This window comes from Lepisosteus oculatus, chromosome 5 (assembly GCF_040954835.1).
Source record: "Lepisosteus oculatus isolate fLepOcu1 chromosome 5, fLepOcu1.hap2, whole genome shotgun sequence".
Taxonomy (NCBI): domain Eukaryota; kingdom Metazoa; phylum Chordata; class Actinopteri; order Semionotiformes; family Lepisosteidae; genus Lepisosteus; species Lepisosteus oculatus.
In genome coordinates, this window is record NC_090700.1 from 1,987,306 (window position 1) to 2,010,658 (window position 23,353).

Sequence of the window (23,353 nt, forward strand, 5' to 3'; positions counted from 1 at the left end):
ATTATATTTTTTTAATGAATGTACTGTAGCCTCTGTATTTCACTGTTTGTAATGTTAATGTGAAGAAGAAGACACCGTAAAAATAAAACTCTTGCTGCTTTTTGTTTAACACGTGGAATTTGTATTTCTGACCATTCTGTTTTGTGGTAAAATTTGAGTTGTCATGTCTTTTCATTTTATCGGCAACATTGGATTTATTTATATGGATTTATAAATTTTGCATTTCAAAGCTTTAGGACGTAGAAGACGAAAGGAAACTTCACATACGTTAGGGAAAAATCCATGGGATTTATCCGAGTATAATGTATGATTGATTTAAAATTTAAAAGTCTGTGTGATATTCAGAGGTTAGATTAGAGCTTTAAATCAATAAAACAAATTTCCATTACTGTAAATTTACATGCCTTTTTGTCTGGAGATATTGGACTGGTAACCAAAATTTTTACTAAAACGAATGAATCTCTTATTATTTATTATTACTCAACTCCTGAACTCTTGTTGCTAAGGAAAGTTCGGTTCGGTTGTGGGGCATTGTGGGGGTGATTGTAGTTTTCCCCTTCTCTTCAGCTCAGTTTGCATTACAACGGCCGCCGAGAGAACTACAATTCCCAACCCGCCCCGCGCTGCAAACGGTGCGCTTAAAAGCCGTCCGGAGACTGCGGGCAGAGCGCAGTCGCTACAAAGGTGGGAGCGCTGGGGCTGTTGGTGTAGTAGGGAGCCAGGAATTCACACCGAAGTTTAAAGCGTGGATTGTTTTCAAGTCCATGAAAGCAAAATGCGTCACAGGCTGCTCTAAAGCAGTGTCTCGGTCAGTTAAATAGCGCCTTGTGTTGGCGTTTTTTTTTCCGCCGAGGCATGTGCGGTAGTAACAATTAACTGTCATTTTCGGTAGGTAACACAGTAGCCGTGCAAAACGAAATGCGTCTGTGCTGCGTCTGGGCTCGGTCCCCCGGCATGCCAGCGATGTGTCAGTGATCGCCGGTAGTGCGTAAGTGCAGGTAACCTGGATCCCGTTATGCCGGGTTATTTCCATACCAGCGACGACTCTCGCTTTGATCGGCTCACGTTTAATTGACCTACTTGGCTCCTAGCAGCGAGAGAGTTACCTCTCCCGTTTTTTGGTTTGGTTTCTGCTTTTCGTGTTTAACGGGGTTGCTGTGCTGTACCGTACATGCCAGGCGAAGGTGACAAGCTGGAGGAACTGTATCACCTGGGGAGATCGGGAGAAGCGATGGGAGAGTACGGAGGCGATCTCAACGCTAACCTGCTGTGTCCCGATACCGGAGACCCGCAGCTGGACAAGGCGGTGGTCCAGTGGATGACCTGGGACCAGGTGGGTGCCCTTCAGGGTTAAATGCCGAGGGCGTCGCCGCTGTGCTCTCTCCGGCTCCCGGGCGAGTTCACGCTTAACCCTGTCGTTTGGAGAGGCGTTGGCGCTCAGAAATGGCCGCTTCATCTTAAATTGTAAATCTTAATACATTGTATTATTATTTTTTTTTGCTATGTACGTTGCTTACAGGAAGACCTGATTCCTTAACGGTTTCGCTCGCGTCGTACAGTTCAGCGCAGCGCATTTGGCTGTCTCTGTGAATTCACTTCCTCATCTCAAGCGCTGTCACCTTATACAGATTTACACTTACAGTAAATGTCCCCCCCCCCCCCCCAACACACACAAACGTGATCACGTGGCGCTGTTTACTATTTACTTGGTTAGGATCCTATCACGTATATTAACAGTTTTCTGGTTTCCCCCTTACTGCGTGTTGCTTAAGTTCCATCAGTCTGATCGATGAGAATCTGAGACGCCGACTGTCTCGATCTTGTCAGATCACGGATCTAAGTAAGGCAGGGAGAGAGATTTGCTGCTGTAATCTGTGCTGTTTGGACAGTAAGTAGAGCTCTTTCCTCCGGCTGATCATTCCCCAACCAGTATAGTGACAGGGATTGCTGTGCTGGAGGAGGTGTGATCCTTAAACCAAAATCAACGTGCACACTGCTAGTCGATTGGGGATCCCAGGGCACTGTTCGTAAGAGAAAGGGTGTGACCTCTGGTGTCAGGGTACATTCCATTCTGGATTTGCATAGTCTGTTCTCTCTCATGTTCCAACATAATTCAGTTTGCAAGCTGATCTCACCTGATCTGCTGGCACACAATAGCAACTGTGTGTCACCAGGTGCGAGCTGCACTTCAGCAAATCTCTTGGATCCCTCAGGGATGGCAGGGCTTTGTGTTTTACAGATATTGTTACCATGCCCTTTGAAAAGACTTGGGTGTCCTTCCCTGGGAAGCATTTAAAAGTTTGGTCCACGTGTTTTATGGATCGGAACAAATCTCTTCTGTTTCAAAGGAAAAAGCTGAAAGCAGACATGACACTTTAAAAGTATAACAAATGAAACTGCAATCAAACTCCATCCCAGGTCTCCTTGAAGAGCAAGGTCTAAGCTGACAAGATGAACTATAATCATTGAAGCTTGTCTGCTAACGACATGTTTATCTCAGCCCTTATACTTCTGCAAATAAGATCTAGATTTATAGGCTATGAAATAGACGTCTTGTATGAAGCACTTTTTTAAGATTGTTTTTAAAAAATGTTTTTTTATAACGTTTTGTTACAAGCAGGAGAAGTAATATGCTTTGAGTACAGTGCATTTCAGCACAGCAGCTCGCCTGCACTGTTTCTATGGAGTGGCACAGGGCCTACTGCAGACTTGTTAAGATTCCGTGCCAACATGTGACTTCACACAGAAGTGCTGTTCCATTTTAAATAGTGTTTTTTTTTCTAAAATGTAAACAAGGCTTATTCTAATGACATTGCTTCATCCATGCTAAGCGAAATGTCTCCATGTCACTAAGTATGGGTGCTGGGGAAGTAGTGCTTTTCAAAGTGGTACAGTATTAAATTGATTCAGGTCTGCAGGTGAATGTGAGTCACTTGTGAAGGCTGGGGAGTGGCTTTTTATTTGATACGAAGCCGCACCAACTGAACGGCACACATTCTCAGAGTAGTTCAGCAGCCAGAATCCTGACCAGGTCTAGTGCGAGTGTTCACATAACTCCTATCTTGGAGTCCTTGCACTGGCTTCCGGTCAAATTCCGCGTAGACTTTACAATTCTCATGCTCACCTATAAGGCTTTACATGGCTTGGCACCTCAATACCTGTCTGAACTTTTATCGCCCTACTCCCCACCTCGCAACCTCCGCTCTTCAAATTCTGCCCTCCTTACTGTCCTCCAAGCCCGTCTATATTGTATGGGCAACAGGGCCTTCTCCTGCTATGCCCCCAAGCTCTGGAGCTCTTTGCCCAAGGATATCAGAGAGTCACCTTCTCTAAACTCCTTCAAATCCAGACTCAAAACCTTCTTCTTCAGAAAAGCCTTTACTTAACTGGTTCCATTCTTCACCCCTCTGCCCTTCTTAATACCACCTTCCACGGTCTCCTCTGTTGTTATTGTTGTAATTATAATTGTGTCCTATCTTGTGAAATCTTCTTATTTATTGTTGTAGTCTTCTTATTTATTGTTATTGTCATCCTGTAAAGCGCTTTGAGAAGCCACCTTTAAAGGTGCTATATAAAATAACGTTTTTTATTATTATTATTATTATTAGTTAAACTGATGTTTATTAGAAGGTGTGCTGCTCTGTGAGCTCGGGCTAGAGTCGCTCTGCCATCTGCAGTAGACCTGTACGTCTTGGCTGCCATCATCTGTCGGCCCAGTGACCAGATGGCTGGTTGCTGCTGAATGCTAACTGGGGTGAGGTAGCTTAATACACTCTTTCCAAGGCAGTCACATTAAATATGCAACCATGTTCTTGTCTGCTGTAAAAATGACTATGGCACAATCTCCTCAGTAAGAACACCACACTGATTTCACAGTGAGTTAATACTGTACTACTGCTGTAAATTACATTAGCATAACCATTATCCCTTCACAATAAGCGTGATAACGGACTTTTCTTTGGTTAGGAAAAGGAGGAGAACGCTCTCTTTGTGTCAGTATGGTGTTGAGGTGCTCAGTCTTATACACCAGTGAAAAGCCAAATCTCCTGGTTGCCTTATCTTATCTTAATTTGTGAGGCTTTTTATTTTTAGTAGTCTTTGTTATGGTAACACCAATATGCCTTGTAGAACAGGCTTTTGCCAGACTCAGTGCTGGTGGACTTGTGGCATTCAAGAAATCCCATGATCCCACCACATAGCAGACACCACCGTTTCATCTTTCCCTCTCCAGACAGCCTTCTCTGGCAGTACGTTTCAGGAGTGCCCCGGTGTTTTGGCTGGGGCACTTGCTGACCTTTTGTATCTAAATGTCAAAACCGTTTATCATACGAGGACTTAAAGACACAGACTGGCAGTCTCAGAGTCCCAAGGCTGGGCTCTCAAGTGCCTTTAGAATGACTTTGATAGCACCACCTGAATCACTAGAGATGAGGCCACAAAAAACCCCATCAGAAAATCCCTGTCTCCGCCATACCACAGTTCTGCCCCTTTCTCTAGGTTGCTCTGTCCTGGTGTTGTGGAAGCTAGGCTGCATGCTAGGAATGCTAGATTTTTCTGCTATTTCTAATGTGAGATTTTTTTTCTAGATTAATGCTACTTAAAGGAGGGTAAATGTGTTGTTAATTTCCTCCTGCAACGCAGGGCTCTAAAAATGCATTTGTTTAAATGTATGGTCCTTCAGGGATAAATACAAAATGAAGTACCTTTCATTTAAATGACAGAGAGCCTTCCAACAAAAAGCTCTGCATATCCTCGTTAATGGACATACTGTATGCAGCTTAAAGTGGAGCATGTAGGGGTCTGGCTGTGACTGCATTTGAAGTGGTTTTCTCAATCCCCATTTGTGCTTCCCACAGTCCTTTCCATCATAATCAAGGGTGCCGAAGGATGAAGCAAGAGCCCACCTGCAAACACAGAAGCCAAAGTGATTCTTTGTTATGGGCTTCTGTCCCATCTGGGATGTTGTTAAATCACTGTGCTTATCAGCAGGCTACTAAAGCCTCTCTATTTACTGGAAGAGTCGCATAATGGCCTTACCCGCGAGGCACTGAGGACACATCATCATCCTGCAGAGTAACAGTAAAGTAAGAATTTTAACTTGCTGCAGCTCTGCTATCTTCCAGAGAATGGCTTTGCAGTCTAAAATGGAGTTTTTGCTTAAGAGGGCGTTACCAAATGCCTAGCATTTTACTTTTGTGTCCAGATGAATATCTCTCCACAGTCGTCTCTTCAGTTTCACAGGCTTTGCATTTTAATGTTTCCATGTCCATCATCTCATGCAAAAAAAAAGAAAACTCATTTTTTTTAAATCAGATTCTTTCCCTTTATCAGTCTTGTGTTTTGATTGAGAGAACGTCCTGAGCAGGAGAGAACTGAATTGCGTGTTCGGCTCAATGCAGTTTTTACAGTAAAGGCTTCTGTTATCTTTAATCGGGAAACTAGCAGACTTTCTTCAACATGCTCCGTCTTAGTGCTCCCCAGCAAGCCAGGTCCGTGCAGGCCCACACTCGGACAGCTCTTGAGGTGCCAGTGTCTTATTGTAGACTTTATTATTGTTATGCTCAATGTCACCTTTTTTTTTTCCCACCGTATGGAATTTGGATGTGCCTGAACTGTACTTCCATCTGAAGAGCATGGTTATGGATCCCGTTTAGATTCTGTAGCGACTGATGTGCTATGCGGCATATCTATTTTTACATTAACGTTGTATTGTTAATAGTTTATAACTGACAGGTCTCGGAGAAGATGTGAGACTGTTCTAGTAATCTCCTGAGACTGCAGCATTCTTGAATTATTCTTCGGTAGGCGGCTGGCCTTTGGGAATAAGTGCTGTGTGGCTGATTGAATCCCAGCTGTGGGTGGGAAGTGCACACTGCAACTGCAGCTAAAATAATCTTGCCTGTGAAGGCACAGAAGACAGAATATCTTCTCATCTCATAGGTCTACTGTTAGGGTTCAGGTGCAAAACATGCTGACCCTCGGTACTTTTGTGCAGTAGACTGAAGGCACTCATGGTGTCAGGTGTTGTCTGTATGAATGGCTTCCTGTATATGGCCTCATCCTGTGTCACCAGCCCAGGAAAGTCCGCGGGGAGCGCTCTGTTCACAAGGAGTCGGTGAAGTGACAGTCCCCTGCCGCTTTTCATGTGTAATTGAATTCAAGAGCCTGTTAGGGGGTATAGTTTACTCTTTATTATTAAGCACTAATAGCAGTGTATCTCCAAGTTAACTTCACTCCGTCAGGGCTTTCTACTGAAGAGGGTAAGTGTCTGAAATTAGAGAGATGTTAATCTTTCTCAGATGTTTCCCATTGTTTTTGTATAGTATGTACTGTAGATTGTTCTAGCTCTCCTGCCATTGCATTTCTGATGCTACTCTTACCTTTCATCTGTAAGAAAAGTGTGCAGTGGTATATGAGATGTATAACTTCTTCTGATTTGATGATTGTTTGCCATTGTTTTGTTTGAGCAGAAAAAAAGTTCAGATGTTTGGCTGTAAAAGGAATTTAATATCGCAGGATGACTGTCTGGGTGCTCTGGTATCTTCCCACTGTCCAAAGACATACTGGTGGGTTAATTGGCTTTTTGGCAAGTGCAAGTGTGTGCGCGTGTCTGTCCTGAGATGGACTGGCGTTCTGTGCCTGTTGCTTGCCAGGATAGGCTCTGACTCCCTTGCAACCCTGAATGAACCCTGCCGGATGCAGTTGGAGAATGGATGGGTGGATTGCACCCATTATCCAGTAGGTGTCTAAATGTGCACAGTATATGAACAGGACACGGGTGAAGACTGATTGATGGATTGACATTTTCTTGCCCTGTTCTGGATGGTGTTCCATTGGAAAACCCATGTCTCGATGCTGTGATTCTGGGCTGACGGGCGTTCCTCTTGCTGTCCCCTTCAGAACCCGCAGACGAGGGCTCAGATCGAGAGCCTGGCCAGGGAGGGGAAGAGGCAGGAGCTGCGGGAACGCCTGTGCTCCAGGATGACGTTCGGGACGGCCGGACTGCGCGCGCCCATGGGCGCCGGCTTCGCCCTCATCAACGACCTCACGGTCATCCAGTCCACACAGGTCAGTGTGTCCGTGTGTCACCCGGTCCGCACAGGGGGGTGTGTCTGTGTGTCAGAGAGAGGCATCCCGTCCACAGAGGTCAGTGTGTCCGTGTGTCACCCAGTCCAGGTCAGTGTCACCAAGTCCACACAGGTCAGTTCCACGGGTGACTCTAAAGGTGTGGGACTCACAGGGTCTTCAGATTACTGCATTTATGTTTTCAGGCATGAGGTATTCAGTACTTAAACCTGCACCAGATGGACACTTTGACTCACCCTGGAATCACAAACTCGTGTCTCCAGCAGGCGAGACCCTGCCATCACTTCTTGACTTTGGAACCTCATCCTGAAGCTTTTGTGGCTTCGCGGTTGTATAGTACATGGCTGCAAGTTGCGCAGATGACTGGTTTCCTTTCTTCCCTGGTGGAAGATTATAAAACTGTTTGTTTTGAACTCCTCTTGCTGAGTCACACAAAGCCTCCTCTAAGATGAGTCATGTGAAATATTGTTATCGTCACAAGCTAGAAAGTAAACCCTGTCGGCTGAATTTCGGCTGACTGAAGAAATAAAGAAAATGCGCAAGCGAGCAAGGAAAGAGAAGACGACGATGTGCAAAATCATCCAATCCCCCCCGGAAATCGGTGGGTTTTCATTTCTAAACGAACCAGCTCTCAGGTGGTGTCTGCACGTGACTGTCTGGCACCCGTCAGGTTGCCGTGGCAACGTACTGTTCCTGGGGAGTCGGGCTGAATTCCGAACAATATCCTGTCTGCTCCTGAACATGAAAGGGAGAAACGGATTACAGGAAAAAAAACACAGCAGGTTTTGTGTGGGCAGATCCACTTTTTCTATCGGAGCCAGATGTCTTCCTGTTGTTGCTGCTGAGTAACAGTATTTCCAGGCTGTGAAGAAACAAGCTGATCTCAAAAAGATCGTTCGCATTTTTGTATATGTGGTCTTCTGTGCATCTTGATACAGCTACATAATATGTTACATAATAGTTCTTGATGTGGTTTCTTCAGGTTCTGGAGATTGCTGCTGGTCTCAGGCTTGTGCTACAGTGAGCGGCCAGTTTCTGAGCCAGGGCAGAGTGGCACTGCAGTACATCTCGAATTCAGGAGCTGTCCTGTGGGACTGATGGATTTTTGGCCCCGCTGCTCTGCTGCAGATGCACTGCAGCACTTAGAAGCCCCCTTTTTTTTTCCTTGTTTGGATTTATAGCTCATAGCTGCATTAGTACAGTCCTCCAGGGTCGGAATCCAGCAAGTTTCCGGTTTCCTTTTCTATCCTCAGCAGCTGAAAACCTTCGAAATGTGTTAAACTGGCCCAGTTAGGTGATCAAGAGCATAGGTGAAGCGAAAACCCACTGTTACTGAACCGGTGTCACGCCAGTGTAAACTGCTGGAGAGTTTTGAGCCAAGCAAAAGCTGTGTGTTTCACAGTCCTCAATTCCTGCCCTGCCAGGATAAGGCGGCTGTGGCCTTCAAACTCCGATTGAACACTGAAATAAGCTTGGTCTTCTAATATTAATAAAAATGCGCTCCTTCTGGTGCCATACAGTGTGTGTGGTAGGAGGAGAGGGTGGTGTGTGGCACACTTACACACGCTTATTTGTGTAAGTATGCTGAAGGACGGAAAAGGCTGAGGAACAAATAGGTTTGTGTGCCACATTCGTCACGTGTTTTTTCTAAGCAACTTTTCTCTTTTTTTTTTGCAGCTCAAGAATAATGCTATTAGGTTTTTTACACACTAGAAAATAAATCCTCCAAATTCTTTACCCATCCAGCACATCTGAGCGTGGTTCAGTTTCTCAGGAGAAGCCGAGGGAGCAAGTTAATGAAACATTAATAAACATTATTACTCTTTGTTCCTAATGTTATAACTGTTTGTTCTCCAGCTGGAGTTTACTCCAGGCTTTCCTTCTGCTACCCTCAGCTCTATTCCTCTGTGTCACTTAACGGACAGAAATTTTAAGGAAAAGTAGCAACAGAGCTTCAGAAACGCAGGGCCCTCTGCAGCCTGTACCTGGCACAGTGCTCTGAATTTGTTCTGACGGGTATACCCTGGTGTACCTGGTGTGGTGCGAACTGAGTTTGTGTAATGGATGATGAATTCTGCGGGTGAATCTGTTGAGTTTTGTTTTTTCTGGTGGGCGGTTGGCGAGTTTGTGACCGCGTGTCTCCTGTGGCCCCCAGGGGATGCACAGGTACCTGGAGAAGAGCTTCCCTGACCTGCGGAGGAGGGGGGTTGTGATTGGCTACGACACTCGAGGCCAGGAGGCCAGCAACTGCAGCAGTGAGAGGTACAGCACCCTCCTCCTCCTCCTCCTCATCCAGCACTGCAGCTTGCCTCTTTCACAGCGGGCGAAGCAATACAAGCATCTTTTTTTGCCTCCTCTCTAATGGAGGAGTGGCTTCATGAGCACAAATTCTGACCGACCTCTCCTGACCCCGTCACTACAAATGCAAAAGACCAAGCAATGAGCTTCACATGGTGATTCTTAGATACAAATCTAATTTTATGGATTAAAACAATCCTTTGCAGGTCACTAAACCCGAGGGCTTAGAATGCTCCCATTGCATGCAAAACTGCGCTTGCACTTTTGCCACTGTGCTTAACCGTATCAAAGCAAACTCTCACTCTCACTACTCTGTAAGATGTTGCCTGAGCAGCACTTAATAACTGTAACATATAAATAGAATAAGTTAAATGTGGATCTGTGTGGTGCATTTAAAATGGCTGAATTTGTGCTGTTAAGATGAATGAAATTCTTCCAAACGTTCTGATAATATTTTATCTAACTTTCTCGGTTTCTCAGTTACAGTGAGGAAAGGAATGCTGAGCACTAATCTGGTTTGTGTGGTCTGCACCCGACACATTCTGTACACATTCTGAAGGGCAGGAGAAGTCAAAACAGCTACGCACAGTCAAAACCTTGCATCATAATCTTATTCACACTTTTACCTCGAATTAACTTTTTTGAAGTAAAGTAAAAATGTATACTCAAAACATTGTATTGAGTATACATTTAATTATTTAAGAGTAAAATGTTCCTCGTAAAGGTGTATTTGTGCTGAACATGGTTTTAGTTTCTTTTGTGCAACAGAATAATAAAATGGAAAGTGATAGTACAGAGTAGCGATGTACAGTGTATATATACTCTTCACGTGCGGTGTCACTGGTATCGGCCCCGTTGGTTTTGCCAAATGGAATTGAAATAGAAAATAACCTGGTGGTGACGTTGAGTCTGTGAGTATCAGACCCGTGTGACCTTGCCGTATGCCGACAAAACCGCTTGGTAAGGAGGAGAGGTCCTGATCTGTGGTCGGCCACTCAGGCTCATGGTTCCCCTTCCTGTCCTCTCTGCTCACCAGACTCGCAAGGCTGGCTGCTGCAGTTCTGCTTTCCAGAAACGTCCCGGTCTTCCTGTTCTCCACTTACGTGCCTACCCCCTTCGTGGTAAGACTGATCATTTCCTTTAATACACAAAATTAGCTTATGCCTGAAGTAAGGCTTGCAGGGGGCTGGATGAGAGTGCTAATCTATGCAGTGCAGATTGAGAAGACACACCCCCCCCCCTTAATGTTTTCATTTTCACTTTTGGCATTAATCTTAACAACTTGTTTTTTTTTTTTTTACAGTTATATTTGTTATTGATGCAGCCTTTTCATGTTTGGTTTGCCTGTAGCACTTTATTTTTTATTTATTTTGTAAATAATCAGCAAATATGTTTATATACATGAGTCCACGTCGATTTGATGCTGCAGTGAGCTCTGTTTTTCCCCATCCGTTCCCTGCAGCAGTCTGGCTGTTGGAACAGTAGATTCTGTTTGACACTCACTGTGCCCTCTTACCCGTGACAATCAGAGGTCACTTATTGCCTAACCTGTCAATAAAATTACATGACGGACTTGGCAGGACTGTTCGGCAGACATGTGCACAAATTCACTTCTGAGATCAGGTCATCTAGATGTTTTAGTCTCCTTATTAAGAGTGACAACAGCTCCCATAGTTGAAAGATATGGATATGTTAGTGTATTAGAAAATGGGTCACTTGATTCTTTTAAGGGACTTCTAAACAAAGTGTAAAGCAAAATGGTTCCTGACCTGTAGCTCTTTTGCTCCTGCGTGTGTTGCTTTCAGCCGTATGCAGTGAGGAAGCTGGGCACCGCTGCTGGTGTGATGGTCACAGCCTCCCACAATCCCAAGGAGGACAACGGATACAAGGTTTGTCCTAGGAGCAGTTGCTCAAACTGTGATCCCAGCCGTGTTGTTGAAGCCGAAACCTGGGCTTCTTTCTAGAAAACAGTTGGGTGAGATCTTTGGGTCAGTCATCTGCTAACTGCCACATGGCCTAGATGGGGCTGAATGGCCTCCTTGTGTCTGTAACCTGTCTCTGCAGTTGAGACAATGGATACAAAGCTTGTTCTACAATACGATACTCGTTGTTCAAGTGGTGCAAGAGGCTTAAATGAAAGAGCCTCTGGTGATCATTCCTGTGATCACAGGAATCACGTAATGTGGTCTCTCTGTGGGTAAAACATTCACTTTATTCAGATGGTCTCATTAGTGCCTGCTTTGTGTAAGCAAGTGTGGTTCAGTTACTTGCGAGGTGAAGTCTTCTGTTAATATGAAGAAGGAACAACATTTTTTCTGGACATTAGGGATTGTAGGGAGTGTAGGGTCAATACACCATGTAGAGTAAACTGAAGGAAAGTCATAAGGGTTTTAACTTACTGTTATAGCAATGTAATGAGATTTCCTAAGGAGAATCTGGGGTAGGATCTTACTAACAGGCTGAATAAAGCAGGAAATATTTGTAAGACTTCATCAATGTTGTTTAAGGTCTATTGGAAAAATGGAGCCCAGATAGCATCTCCTCATGACAAGGAGATCCTGAAGTGCATAGAAGAGAGTCTGGAGCCTTGGAGCGATTCCTGGAAGGAAAATCTGGCAGACAGCAGTGATTTAAGGAGTGACCCCTTGGAGAAAATCTGCAGGAGTTACATGGAAGATTTAAAATTAGTCTGCTTTCACAGGTACTGAAACAGATCTAGTGTCTGGGGGGTAAAGGGAAGATTAGTCTTAGTTGGCAACAGTTTGTTTCAGGAGCCATTAGACTGATTCAGAGTGTCTTTCTCCTTTCAGGTGTTGATATGAGAATAAAATTAGTATTGAGCAAGGTTTTGTTCAAATTTCACTTTACTTTTGCATGCAAGCAAACATACTGTATCTGCATTCACAAGGAAAAAGCATCTGAAAGTGAGATAACCTTGCTTAGATAAGTGTCCTTTCTTGACTGTTTGCTGTGTCTATGCTAGCTCCTGGAGGGACACTGCTGATAAGAGAGGTTCCAGGCGTGTGAGCTGAGACTTGTTTCTTTAAGGCAGTATTAGCGATTAGTGTTGAAAAAGTCCAGCTGAGATATTACTGACAAGTCATGGTATTAACTAATGATGTATCCCTGACGCCTTTGTGTTTTTGCTCCACTTGTTCAATTTCTTTACTTTCATGTTTAGAGAACTTAACACAAAAACGCCTCTAAAGTTCGTGCACACGGCCTTTCACGGAGTGGGACACGAGTACGTCCAGCAGGCGTTCCGAGTGTTCGGCTTCCTCCCGCCTCTTCCTGTCCCGGAGCAGAAAGATCCCGATCCAGAGTTCTCCACCGTCCGCAGTCCCAATCCTGAGGAAGGAGAGTCAGTCTTGGTGAGGAAGGGCTGTTTTGGAATAGGTGTTATATCTCTCCCCTGCTCTGGACTTTCACAGCTCCTGTGTTTGAGCAACAAATCTTAGCAGTGTGATCTGCTAATGAAGAGGAGTCTACCAGGTGTTCACATCATCTTTCCCATTGGCTTAGCAAAATAATTAAACCTTCTGATTGTTGTCTAAACGTTTCCTGCAAATCTTACTCTTCCTAGGAGCTTTCCCTTCGACTGGCAGAGAAAGAGGGTGCCAGGGTAGTTGTGGCCACAGACCCTGATGCTGATCGTCTGGCAGTAGCAGAGCAGTATGAGCCGTATGTACAACTTCCTTCCTTTGATTTTTTTTTTTTATTGAAATGCAAGGATCGGTCTGGTGTAATTGGTCTTGATCTCATACCTGCACTCATGCCTAAGACATTGTGGAATGAATCTATAGGAATTCTGCCCTTTTTCTGTTCTGGAGGTTTGACATCACTGTGTTGTTAGCAGCCTAAGGCTTCGCTGTTTATGGACGATTAACCATGAGGTTTGTACATCAGCAGTGCCAAGCCGTTCACCACGCTGGTATAACCCAACCCACGTTTACAGCTGTAAACTGTAATTTGTTTATGTGAATAAATCGGGCAGATAAAAGCAGGTAGCAGAGTTGTTGTTTGACTCTGGCTGTGGCTCGGTTAGATGAATTTGTGATATTCTCAGACAGCTGTGCCGTATATGTTTATAAATATGCTAAATCCTGCAGTTAGATGTATGTTCTGTGCTTGTCTTGACATCTGTGATTGCAAAAGAGGTCGAACAGGGCTGTACTTGGATTAGAAAAAACCCTAGAAAATGATTGTGCTAAGAGTATAGCAGAAGGTACATTTGTATCAGTCCTTCCATAATTACAAACTCATAATTAGAGCTGAGCTCAAACTTCTTTCTCCCCTGCGCTGCAGTGCTGTGTGTGTCCCCTGCTGCTTTGCTTCCTTCATGTTAGGATGGCCTCCTCTCTTGTCTAAGCACCCCTGACCCAGAGGAGAAATTAAGGTTAAAATCTAGAGCAAGTAAAAAGTTTTTATTTTGGAAAATGAGGCGCAGTAATTCTGCATAGTTATTGTTTATTGATTTTCTTTTCCCGTGTAGCTGCTATTTCAAGGTTGACTTGTTTAGTCAAACTCGAGACCGTAACCCGGCTCGTTTAAAACTGCGTTGCCTGTTGAGAAATGAGAGGGAGAAGCATCAAGGCACCTGATTTCAGCTTTGATTGGAAAGCAGTGGGTGCATCCTGCACATTGTCTCCCCCCCCCCAATCTTTCAGTCTGAGTCCTGTGAATTAATTTTCCTGTTTCTGCTCTTGCTCTGTCTGCTCTTCTGTGTTGGGAAAGGGAACATGGTGAGAGCGGGACGTGTCCTGCATGCTGTCCTTTATTTTCTTCTGTCCTTTTCGTCTCTCCTGTGGTGCAGTGGCCGCTGGAAGGTGTTCACTGGGAACGAGATGGCTGCTCTGCTGGGCTGGTGGCTGTTCTGGAACTGGAGGGAGAAGCACGCGGACATGGCGGACTTGGACAGAGTCTACATGCTGGCCACCACAGTCTCCTCCAAGATCCTGAGGACCATCGCCCGGAGGGAGGGCTTTCACTTTGAGGTACGGGAGGTGGTCGCTCTTTGGTGGAGGCACATTTCAGAAAAAATGAGTGAAGAAAAAAAACAAACAACCAAAAATGCTTTGGGTTGATAAATGCTGACACTTTAGTTAGATTGTTTTATCAATTTCATGGTGAATTCACAGCTTGCTGTATGCAGCGGCATCAGTCTCTTTGAGTTTAAAGAGAAAGACTGCACAGTTCCATTTTAACATCACCTCATGGATAAGTAATTTGCTTATGCAAGACCAGTGAGAGATTGTTATGCGCTCCCGTTTCCTCTCTCAGTGTGTGTTAATTCACTGTCCCCCAGGAAACTTTGCCAGGCTTCAAATGGATTGGAAACAGAGTGAAAGAGTTAATGGACAAAGGGAACGAGGTGCTGTTTGCGTTTGAAGAGTCCATTGGTATGTATGGTTTCCGAATGGCTGGGAACACCTGTAGTCAACACCATTGTTCATCTGAGCACGTACTTTCCATTTCACATGACCTGGGAGGCACAGCGCATTTCAAATTTAACGTGGCTCGTGAGCTTACCTTTCTTCTTCCATGAAATTGACTGTTTTTGGGGCTGTTTTTGATTCCTCGCTTGGAGAGTCTGCAAATGAGACCCGTGGCCACTAATGGACAATGATAGTGGTACGCTGCGGTGAACCATTAAGAAAAACTACTGTGAAAAACAGCGGCAATAGCAGTAAATGGATGAGAAAGCCATGCGGAAAATGTAAAATTACAAACTGTTGGAGGTCTTTGGAGATGTACAATACAGTCGCCATCCTTTTTAAACGCATGTTGTAGCTATTGTCAATTGATGTATTTAAGCCTGTTGCTGCCTGAAAGAGAGCTAATCATAATTAGATTTCACTGCTAGACATCAGGACCTTTGAGACCACTCTTCTTTCCTCGTCAGACTTTTTTTCTGGTTCTTCCTTCGCCCGCAGGCTTCATGTGCGGGACCTCGGTCCTAGACAAGGATGGGGTGAGTGCGGCTGTAGTTGTGGCAGAAATGGCCGCTTACTTGGAGACCAGGAACTTCACCATGACTCAGCAGCTGGCGCATATATATGAAGTGTGAGTCTCCCCCTCCCCCCTTCTAGAGGGAGAAATTTCTAGAGGGAAGAGCAGGCGAGGATGTGAAGAATGTTTTGCAGAAAGGTCACCATACCTGTACCGATTGTCATATGTACTGTATATGAAATGTCTGTATATTGATAATTCTTTACACTTACAGTATATAGAGCTTTTCTGGACACTCCACTCAAAGTGCTTTACAGGTATTACAGGTAATAGGGACTCCCCCCCACAAATGTGTATATCCAATATTGTACAGGAGAAACTGCAGTATGACCATGTGGGGATGTTCTAAATGCAGCTTCAGTTCCAGGTTGTTGATGTTTTTAAGTAGGTGCCAGTGCATCTGATTTTTTCATTAAGCCTTTTATGCAACAATGTGGCTTTGTGAAAAGCTTTGGCTTGAGAATATAAATAGGTCAGTCACGCTACACATTGGTGGCAGCCTGAGATCTGTGTGATGTCAATAACGGAATATGGCAGTATTGCCACAGTTGCACACTGACAGTATTCATGCATCAGTGGCGTAAAAATAGAAATGTGCCTCCCCCTTTCGTCCAAGTAGACCACTAGTCCCAGCTTTCAGGCGCTAAGCAATGGGTCAGATTCCAAAGGTCGGAAAAGACCACGAGTATATTCACCAATACTCGGCTTTGCTTTCGCACAAGGGCAACCTGCTTAGAATTGGCCTTATACGACAGTCTCGGGGAATGCTGTATTTGGCATGGCCCTACATTGCAGTATGCTAAAGGAATAAAGTCTTCTCTGACTGAATAACTGCCAGCGTGCTGCGCGGTGCTCCAGCTGTGCAGGCATCCTGTCCCAGGCCTTCCGCCGGTGATGACCTCTCACTGGTGCTGTCCTTCAGGTACGGGCTGCACATCTCCGAGACGTCCTATTTGATCTGCCACGACCCTCCGACGGTCAACAGGATATTCGCCCGTCTTCGCAACTTCGGCGGCGAGGTGCGGTACCCGTTGTCGTGCGGAGAGCACAGCATCACGCACATCAGGGACGTCACCACGGGCTACGACAGCAGCCAGCGCAGCGGGAAGAGTGTAGGTGCCTCTCGGCCGGAACGTCAACCCCTCGGGGGAGAGGCCCCCCGAGACGGTCCCTTTCCTCCTCCTCCTCCTCCTCTTCCTCCTCCTCCTCCTCGGCCGCGGGGGGTTCATGTTGTCGGATGTCTGATGGCAGAGCTGAGTCTGGAGCAGAGAGTCGTAATTCAAATAACCGAGGTGTCCTTGATGCGTGCTTGACAAGTAATGTCTCGGTAACAGATGTTTGATGAATTCTAAAGTTTAGATAGTAGTACGTAGTTATAAAGAACTAACTCCCATGTCCGAAATGCCTGAAAAAACAGTACTTCCTAATTCCTGCTTGTTGTGTTCTGGCACAGGTTCTTCCCATCACTAAAAACAGCCAGATGGTCACCTTCACTTTCCAGAATGGGAGCGTGGCGACTCTGAGGACAAGTGGCACAGAGCCCAAGATCAAATATTACGCTGAGCTGTGTGCCGCCCCAGGAAAGAGGTTTGTGCTGGGGCGTCGCGTGCTGATTGGAGTTTGACTCGTGTCCCGTTGAGGTATTTAGGTACAGGGCTGCTGCAGAGGCACAGAAACATCTTCCCTTGGTTTTTCCTCTGATGGGGTGCCATGATATGAAGATTTTCTGCAGTAATCACAATCATCTCCAGTCTTCAGTCATTTTTAGTCCGTTGCTTAACCTTGGCCTCCTACACTGCCTCGAAATGAGAGAAATGCTTTATTTCATCCATATCGGCTCTTTCTAAATTTCCTGCTTCTCACAGGTGGGATTGTCCGATTGCTAAGCCGTATCCATAAATCAACCAGCAGATTTTTTTCTTGTTATTATGTATATTATTAGTTTCTGCTGGCAGAGGCCATGACTGATTTGCCATATTTTCTGACTTTCAGCTTTTCAGATGTACCGTTTTAGCCGTTTCTCAACGGTACTGAGAGAATTGAAAATAGTGATTATGCCCAAGGCTTTCCTGTACCTGCTCAATGTGTTATTTATTTTTAAACTGGTGTACATGAGCACCGAGCTCATCAAGGGAGTTGTGAAATGCAAGCTGTTCAGGACATTACTAATTCATGACTCTGCATCAAATACATGTTTGAAAGCATTAATCTTTGTCTGAAAAACAGTTCCTGAATATGGGACTGTGTTGTTCAGGAAATAACATGTTTGTGTAAGTATAAGCGTTTGTTCAAGAGTGCACCAAAAGACTATAGTGAAATAGTTACCACTGCTAAAAACAAAATGAGAACTTAAAATGGCTACAAGCAGCAGGAGACCACTGGAAGTAACGCAATAAGAATATAACAAACCATAAGAATAGTCATATTTCACGCCTCATTGAAGGTGCTTCCTCATTAGGTGAGGATCAGTAAAAGAGTGCTTGTTGTGTTGCTGCTGTTGGACAGATCAGTAATTCTTCATACTTCACAGTCTGATCAGCGAGTAGTGTCTCAGTATGCACTTTTGGGGCCCTTATCAATAAATAAAGAAATTCTTTTTCTCGCCTTCTGCAGTGACCTTTCCAGCATGAGGGAGGAGCTCCGGAAGCTGACCGCCGCTCTGGTTGAGGACTTCCTGGAGCCGGACAGGAACAACCTCACGCGACGCTCCTCCAGAGAGAGTGAAAAACTACTCTAGTATTAAAATATTCAGCGGAATGGTCACTGCATTGCACTGCCTAAAAAAAAAAAAGTTTAAGGGAAATGTCCTGGGGGTTTATTTATGTTTTTTACTTGTTATGATGTTGCGTTATTGAGACACTTTGTTCCAGTTTAATTACCTGCATCTCTGTCTTGCTTGCTGGATTGCGTTCTGCCAGACAGATGAGCAGTCTAAGCCTTCCTGAGGCTCGATGCCAGATGGTTGTATTGTTTTGTTCTTCAACCATTATAGAACACCAGGGTTCAGTTTCATGAACCACGTTCTGGTTCTGCGTTTCTTAAAACCCCAGCAGAATAAACTTGCAAACCTTTCTTTCATGTAGATGTTGTTTTACTAAAACTGCCTGTTAACGTACAAAAAGCACCTTGTGAAATGTCACTGTGGCCACTGCGTTCTCCTTATTTACCGGGACAGTTCTCTTAAATATGTGCGTGTGACTGAGGGAGCTGGGGATGGTGAAGGCTGTGTCTGAGGGTGTTAGTGCAGGCTCTCTGCTGACAATCTGCTCTGCTGGTCACTCCCCATGAGTGCGAAACAGTGACATGCCACCTTCTACCAGTGGTGTTCTCCTGTACTAAAGCTGCTGTTCAATCGTGCAAATAAGTAAATGTGCTGTGTTTGACTGCAGTTCAGCTCAAACTGTACAGAAATGCTTCCAAGTGTTTGGTGTCCCGTCTTGGATGTGTGTTTCTGTGCTAAAACAAACGCATCCCTGTAGCTCAAAGTGGGGATATTGTAGGGCTGTGCAGAGCATGGATATTTCAGCCTGTCTTTTACATAGCATCAAAGCAAATGATTTAACATCCCTACTTTGGGAGCCTTTCATACTTTCATACGTCATAGGCGCTTGCTTTTGGACTCCCCTCCCCAGCTACTTAAATAACATGTGCTCCCTACCTTCAAGCCATCACATATCTTATATGCCCGATTATTCACGACTGCTTTAGTTTGTACCTGAGCACACAGACCGCATGGGTCTGCCTTCATATTCATGTTTGTAAACAGAACATTTTGAAAAGGTAGCTTGTAGGTGAACTCGCAAGACGCTTAGTGCTACCTTTGAACAGACTCTCCGTTTCTTTTACACAGCAGTCTGACAATCAGAAGATTAACCTTGTCTGTCACCTGTGCTAAAGACTGCACACTCGTGTCTTATCTCAAGAGTTCAGAATTGTCTACTTCAGTTACAGCAGAATTAACTGCAACAAGTACAAGTTTTGGCAGGATAAAGGGGACGATGGCCTCTTGATTGACCTGTTCAGGTCTCTTGCTTGTCTATTTATAACCCAGGCAGCAGTGTAAGGTTACAGTTTATGCTCGTGTGATGAGTAACACAGCGGCAGTGTCCTTTTCCCTTGCACTAGGGAAATGCATTTGACTTTAGGATCCAACTTTACTGTCACTTTATTTTCACAAGTCCAGTGACGTCTCCATGATAAGTAAATGGTGACTTGTGGTGAAAGCTAATAGCAAGATGGCTTTGGTCACATTTTATTTCAGTACCAGATGTGCCAGCTTTTATTCCTTATAGACCTGGCAACATCCACATCTGCATTTTTAATAGTCTATAAATGGTTTTCCTGCACTGAAATTTACATTAAGTGCTCCAGTTGAGTGCTTAACTCTTGCTGTGAAATTATGCCCACGCCTGCGTAACGTTACTGAATCACCTCAGCTGTATGCAAACAAAGCAAGCAGATTCTGATGCTTGGAGAGCTCAATGTGTGATCTAGCTAAAAGATGTTTACCTCCTGAGTAAAATGTAACCGCTGTGTTTGCTTATTAGAAACAGTAGGTGCTACAAAATAACCTAACAAATCCAGATGCAGTCGAGGCTTAGGAGATCAAAAGATGTCTCTGAATAGCAAAAAGCAGAAAACAAGATACAAAAGATGAGACAAAAGGTGCTGGTTGTGTATCTTGTACACATTTGAAATAAATGGCTCTTGCTCAAAGGGGTTGTGAACACCAGCAGCAGGAAAAATGAAAAGTGCTGCTTTTGATTTCTGCACACTGATGCAGAGTACCCTCACAATAAAAAGATAAGGGAAAAGGATATTGTCTTTATACTGCGTTGCTATATATGCTGTTAATACCTGTGTAAGCCTGGTATTGATGTACACTGCTTCATTTTTATTAAGCTGCTGCAAAGCTTTAGCCCTCCCTGTGTGCATGAGTGTTTTTCTCCACCAGGAGGTGCAGCTGAGAGCCTGTGTGTTCCTAATAACTGCACAATTCGCTTTGGGTAGGGATACGACAGTAGAGAAGGAAATGAAACTGATTGCTTTAGAGTCTTCAGCTCTAAAGCTATTAAAGGGTCATGAAGAGTGATGCAGCAATTAAATTGCAATAAAGGCAAACCTACCAGACAGCTAGTGTAAGGTAAGCTTTGGTTGGCTTTGGGATAACTTAACCACTAGATACAGTACAATGGCTGCATTCTTTAGCAGGAGGTGTATGTTCATGGTCTGTGGAGTTTTGTGATTGTAAGGCTAGTCACTAGTGATGTTCCAGTAATGCTGTGTTAGATGGTACAACTGGAAAAGGCTTTCACCGAACGTTTGTTTTCTGTTCATCACCTACAGTACTATAAAAATTTGACACTTTAGATGTTATCCACCAAGGTTTAGACATTCGCAATGGGAGTGGCAGGAGAATCTATACAGGAACACAAAATTCAAAGGCTCCAGGATTATGGCTCCATATCAGATTACTCTGAGTGAGATTTTGGATGAGATACAGCAGGTTAGACTGTGGGAATCTGAGCACAGGATCTGGGGATTCGAGGGGAGGGAGTCTGGAGTCTCCCATTGCAGTGCCAACATTTCTGCAGTAAAACTAGAAAACCAAACCAAACTTGAGCAGCAGAGAAGACGAAACACATTTCCAAAACAAGCCACATTGATTACTAGTCTTTAGAGCAATTTAAAGTGATTTCTAAACTTAAACCTGTATCCGTGTCCTCTGTAAAACTATTGGATATTTAAATTAACAATAGTTGATGATGGCACCCAGCTTGGTGTCATTCAAGCTGGAGTGCGATTTGTCTGTAAGTCTATGCTGCTGGACAGATGTTTAAAGAGTGCCTCCTATTAGTTAGACATTAAATATTTAACTTCTGAACTTAAAATTGTGCTGCTCTGGTGTGTTGCATTATACATAGATATATTTTTTAAGTGATATTTTTGGTAGTCAGAAGATAGTTTTGGACTGAAAAGACTTTATTTTTCATGCTGTTCAGACTGTCGGCACTTTATTCCTCTTTAATCATATTGTATTTCCTCTTGGGTTATCAGCTTTATGATTTCTTATCCTTCAAGTTGTATTCTAAAAATCCGTCAGATATTTCAGGCTAAAGAGCTCAACACCGACAGTCGGTGGTTGGATTGTGATTTTCGGCCTGTCTGAAGCCCAGGCCTGTGAGTGTTGTGCAGCTGGAGTCTCTGTTCCGCTGTGTCCAAACACCGAACTCCAGGATCTCTCCAGCAGGAAGAGAGATTCAGGGAGCCACCTGCTGGCAAGCAATGTGGGCTCAATGGCCACCTCTGAATTCTGCTCTTTCTCACGTTCTTCAGTGAGAATAAAAAATTAAAATGAAATTAACTGAGTTCCTATTTATGAAGAAAGCAACTGGCTTGGAAACGTGTCCTTAAATGCACATGGCAAAATGGGGAAAACAGACATGAGGTGTTTTGCAGTTATTTTATATTCTAGTAATAAAAATGTCAATCCAGATTTCACAGTTTCTTACTTTCTTTAAAACTTCCTGTCAGAATAATGTTACAGCGGCAACAGAAGGTTTTGCACTAAAAGGGGTCTTTTGAGACCAGATGGAAACTATAACATCTTTAATGTTTAGGTTTAGGGCAACTGTAAGAATAGTTACTCCCATCTGAAATTTCTTGAAAAAACCCATTCGTCTCATTCGTCAAAACACTCCATTTACTTCAATTAGTAGTCAGTAAATTCTCATTCTTATTGATGGGGGCTGCGTGTTTAAATGGGATGTAGCCCATTCCAAGTAAAAGTCCCCAAAGAGAAACTGATGCTGTGAATTCCAAGGAACAGTCCCAGTGTGGATAAATGTGGTGAACTGCTGCTATAGAGGTATTTGCTGAATTTGATAGTTTGACTGTAAGACTTTCCTTACAAGGCCAAAGAGCACTGCTTTGCTGCCTTTGTGTTAATGTGAAAACTCTTGTGTTGTTACCTCTTTAATGCTTCTTTAAGAATATATATTTTTAAAATCTTACTGCTCTGCGTCTTTACGATATCTTTAAATTGTGTCGTGTTCAGGGTCCTTGATGAACAATGGAGTGTTTTCCTGTGTTGTGTCTATTTATGCTTTAACTTGAAATCCATTTTTATATTGTGCCGAGATGATTGAATGACCCTGACCTCTTTTTTTAAACATGCCATGCATGTAAATTTGTCCTGACAAACACGGCCGTAATTTTTTGGTAATGTGAGAGTTCTCTCATCCTCTCTCGAAGTTCAGGCATGACTGCTGTGCGGAGGCGATAAGCTGATTTTTACTCTTTGCCTCAGTTACAAACAAGGATGAGTAACTCTCAGTTTTCCCTTAAATGTACTATAAAGCAGCAAATGTACTCTTAGTCTTAATTTTCATTTTTTTAATTCTGTGATAAATTATTAAAACAATGTTCAGTGTGGTACAAGCACAGATAAATATAAGTTATATATTCAATATAAGGCACATTATTAAAAAGTGGGTTTCTGTTGTAGATTTTGCTTTTCTTTGTAACTTATGACTGGCTGCACATTGTTTCAATGCTGATGTACCAATAAAACCATTTTTCCTCTGTAAGACTGTTGCATTTTCTTTCCTTTGACAGTAATGTGATAACTTAGAAAAGACTAAAAGCAACTAGCCTATTTCACTTTCTGGACTTCTGGACATTCATTAATTGAATGGAATGATTTTTTAAAACCAATTTCTAAGTGTCCATAGCCTTACATATTATTTTTCAGCTCAACCAGTATCCTTTGCTATTCCGAGCAGTTACACAGCAGACTAGTGAACCAGGGAGCCAGATTTACAGAGGAAGTCTCTCCAGATGTAGTGTAATCAGAGACAGATGTTTCTTCGGTCCTATTTCTATGTTCAGAACCTGTTTTACGCTGAAGCCACATTGCAGTTTGTTTTCTTGCAGCTTGTGGTCAACTCTCACCTTATAG

The 23,353-nt window shown here is 43.8% G+C and overlaps 1 protein-coding gene across 7 annotated transcripts; it reads left to right on the forward strand.

The window, feature by feature from the left end:
- Nucleotides 1–597: 597 nt before the first annotated feature.
- On the forward strand, nucleotides 598–22,982 carry pgm2l1 (phosphoglucomutase 2-like 1). 7 transcript variants are annotated; one of them, XM_015341689.2, is made up of 15 exons: nucleotides 598–684; nucleotides 1,179–1,333; nucleotides 6,901–7,068; nucleotides 9,242–9,348; nucleotides 10,421–10,505; nucleotides 11,190–11,273; nucleotides 11,892–12,085; nucleotides 12,566–12,755; nucleotides 12,968–13,065; nucleotides 14,198–14,378; nucleotides 14,690–14,783; nucleotides 15,318–15,447; nucleotides 16,316–16,505; nucleotides 16,847–16,980; nucleotides 18,007–22,982. In XM_015341689.2, exons 2-15 carry the CDS (start codon nucleotides 1,232–1,234, stop codon nucleotides 18,128–18,130), a joined length of 1,881 nt encoding a protein of 626 aa, XP_015197175.2. In that variant the 5' UTR covers nucleotides 598–684; nucleotides 1,179–1,231; the 3' UTR covers nucleotides 18,131–22,982. The 7 variants fall into 7 exon arrangements, with proteins under 7 accessions (XP_015197175.2, XP_015197172.2, XP_015197173.2 ...); XM_015341686.2 differs by lacking the exon at nucleotides 598–684 and adding an exon at nucleotides 691–998; XM_015341687.2 differs by lacking the exon at nucleotides 598–684 and adding an exon at nucleotides 691–988.
- Nucleotides 22,983–23,353: the final 371 nt, after the last annotated feature.

Bases quoted from the DNA above. Each gene is read 5' to 3' on its own strand.
- pgm2l1 (XM_006627900.3), top strand. From the start codon at position 1,172: ATGCCAGGCGAAGGTGACAAGCTGGAGGAACTGTATCACCTGGGGAGA. The intron at 12,086-12,565 runs GTACTGAAACAG...TTTCATGTTTAG, and splicing joins AAATTAGTCTGCTTTCACAG to AGAACTTAACACAAAAACGC. The intron at 12,756-12,967 runs GTGAGGAAGGGC...TACTCTTCCTAG, and splicing joins AGGAAGGAGAGTCAGTCTTG to GAGCTTTCCCTTCGACTGGC.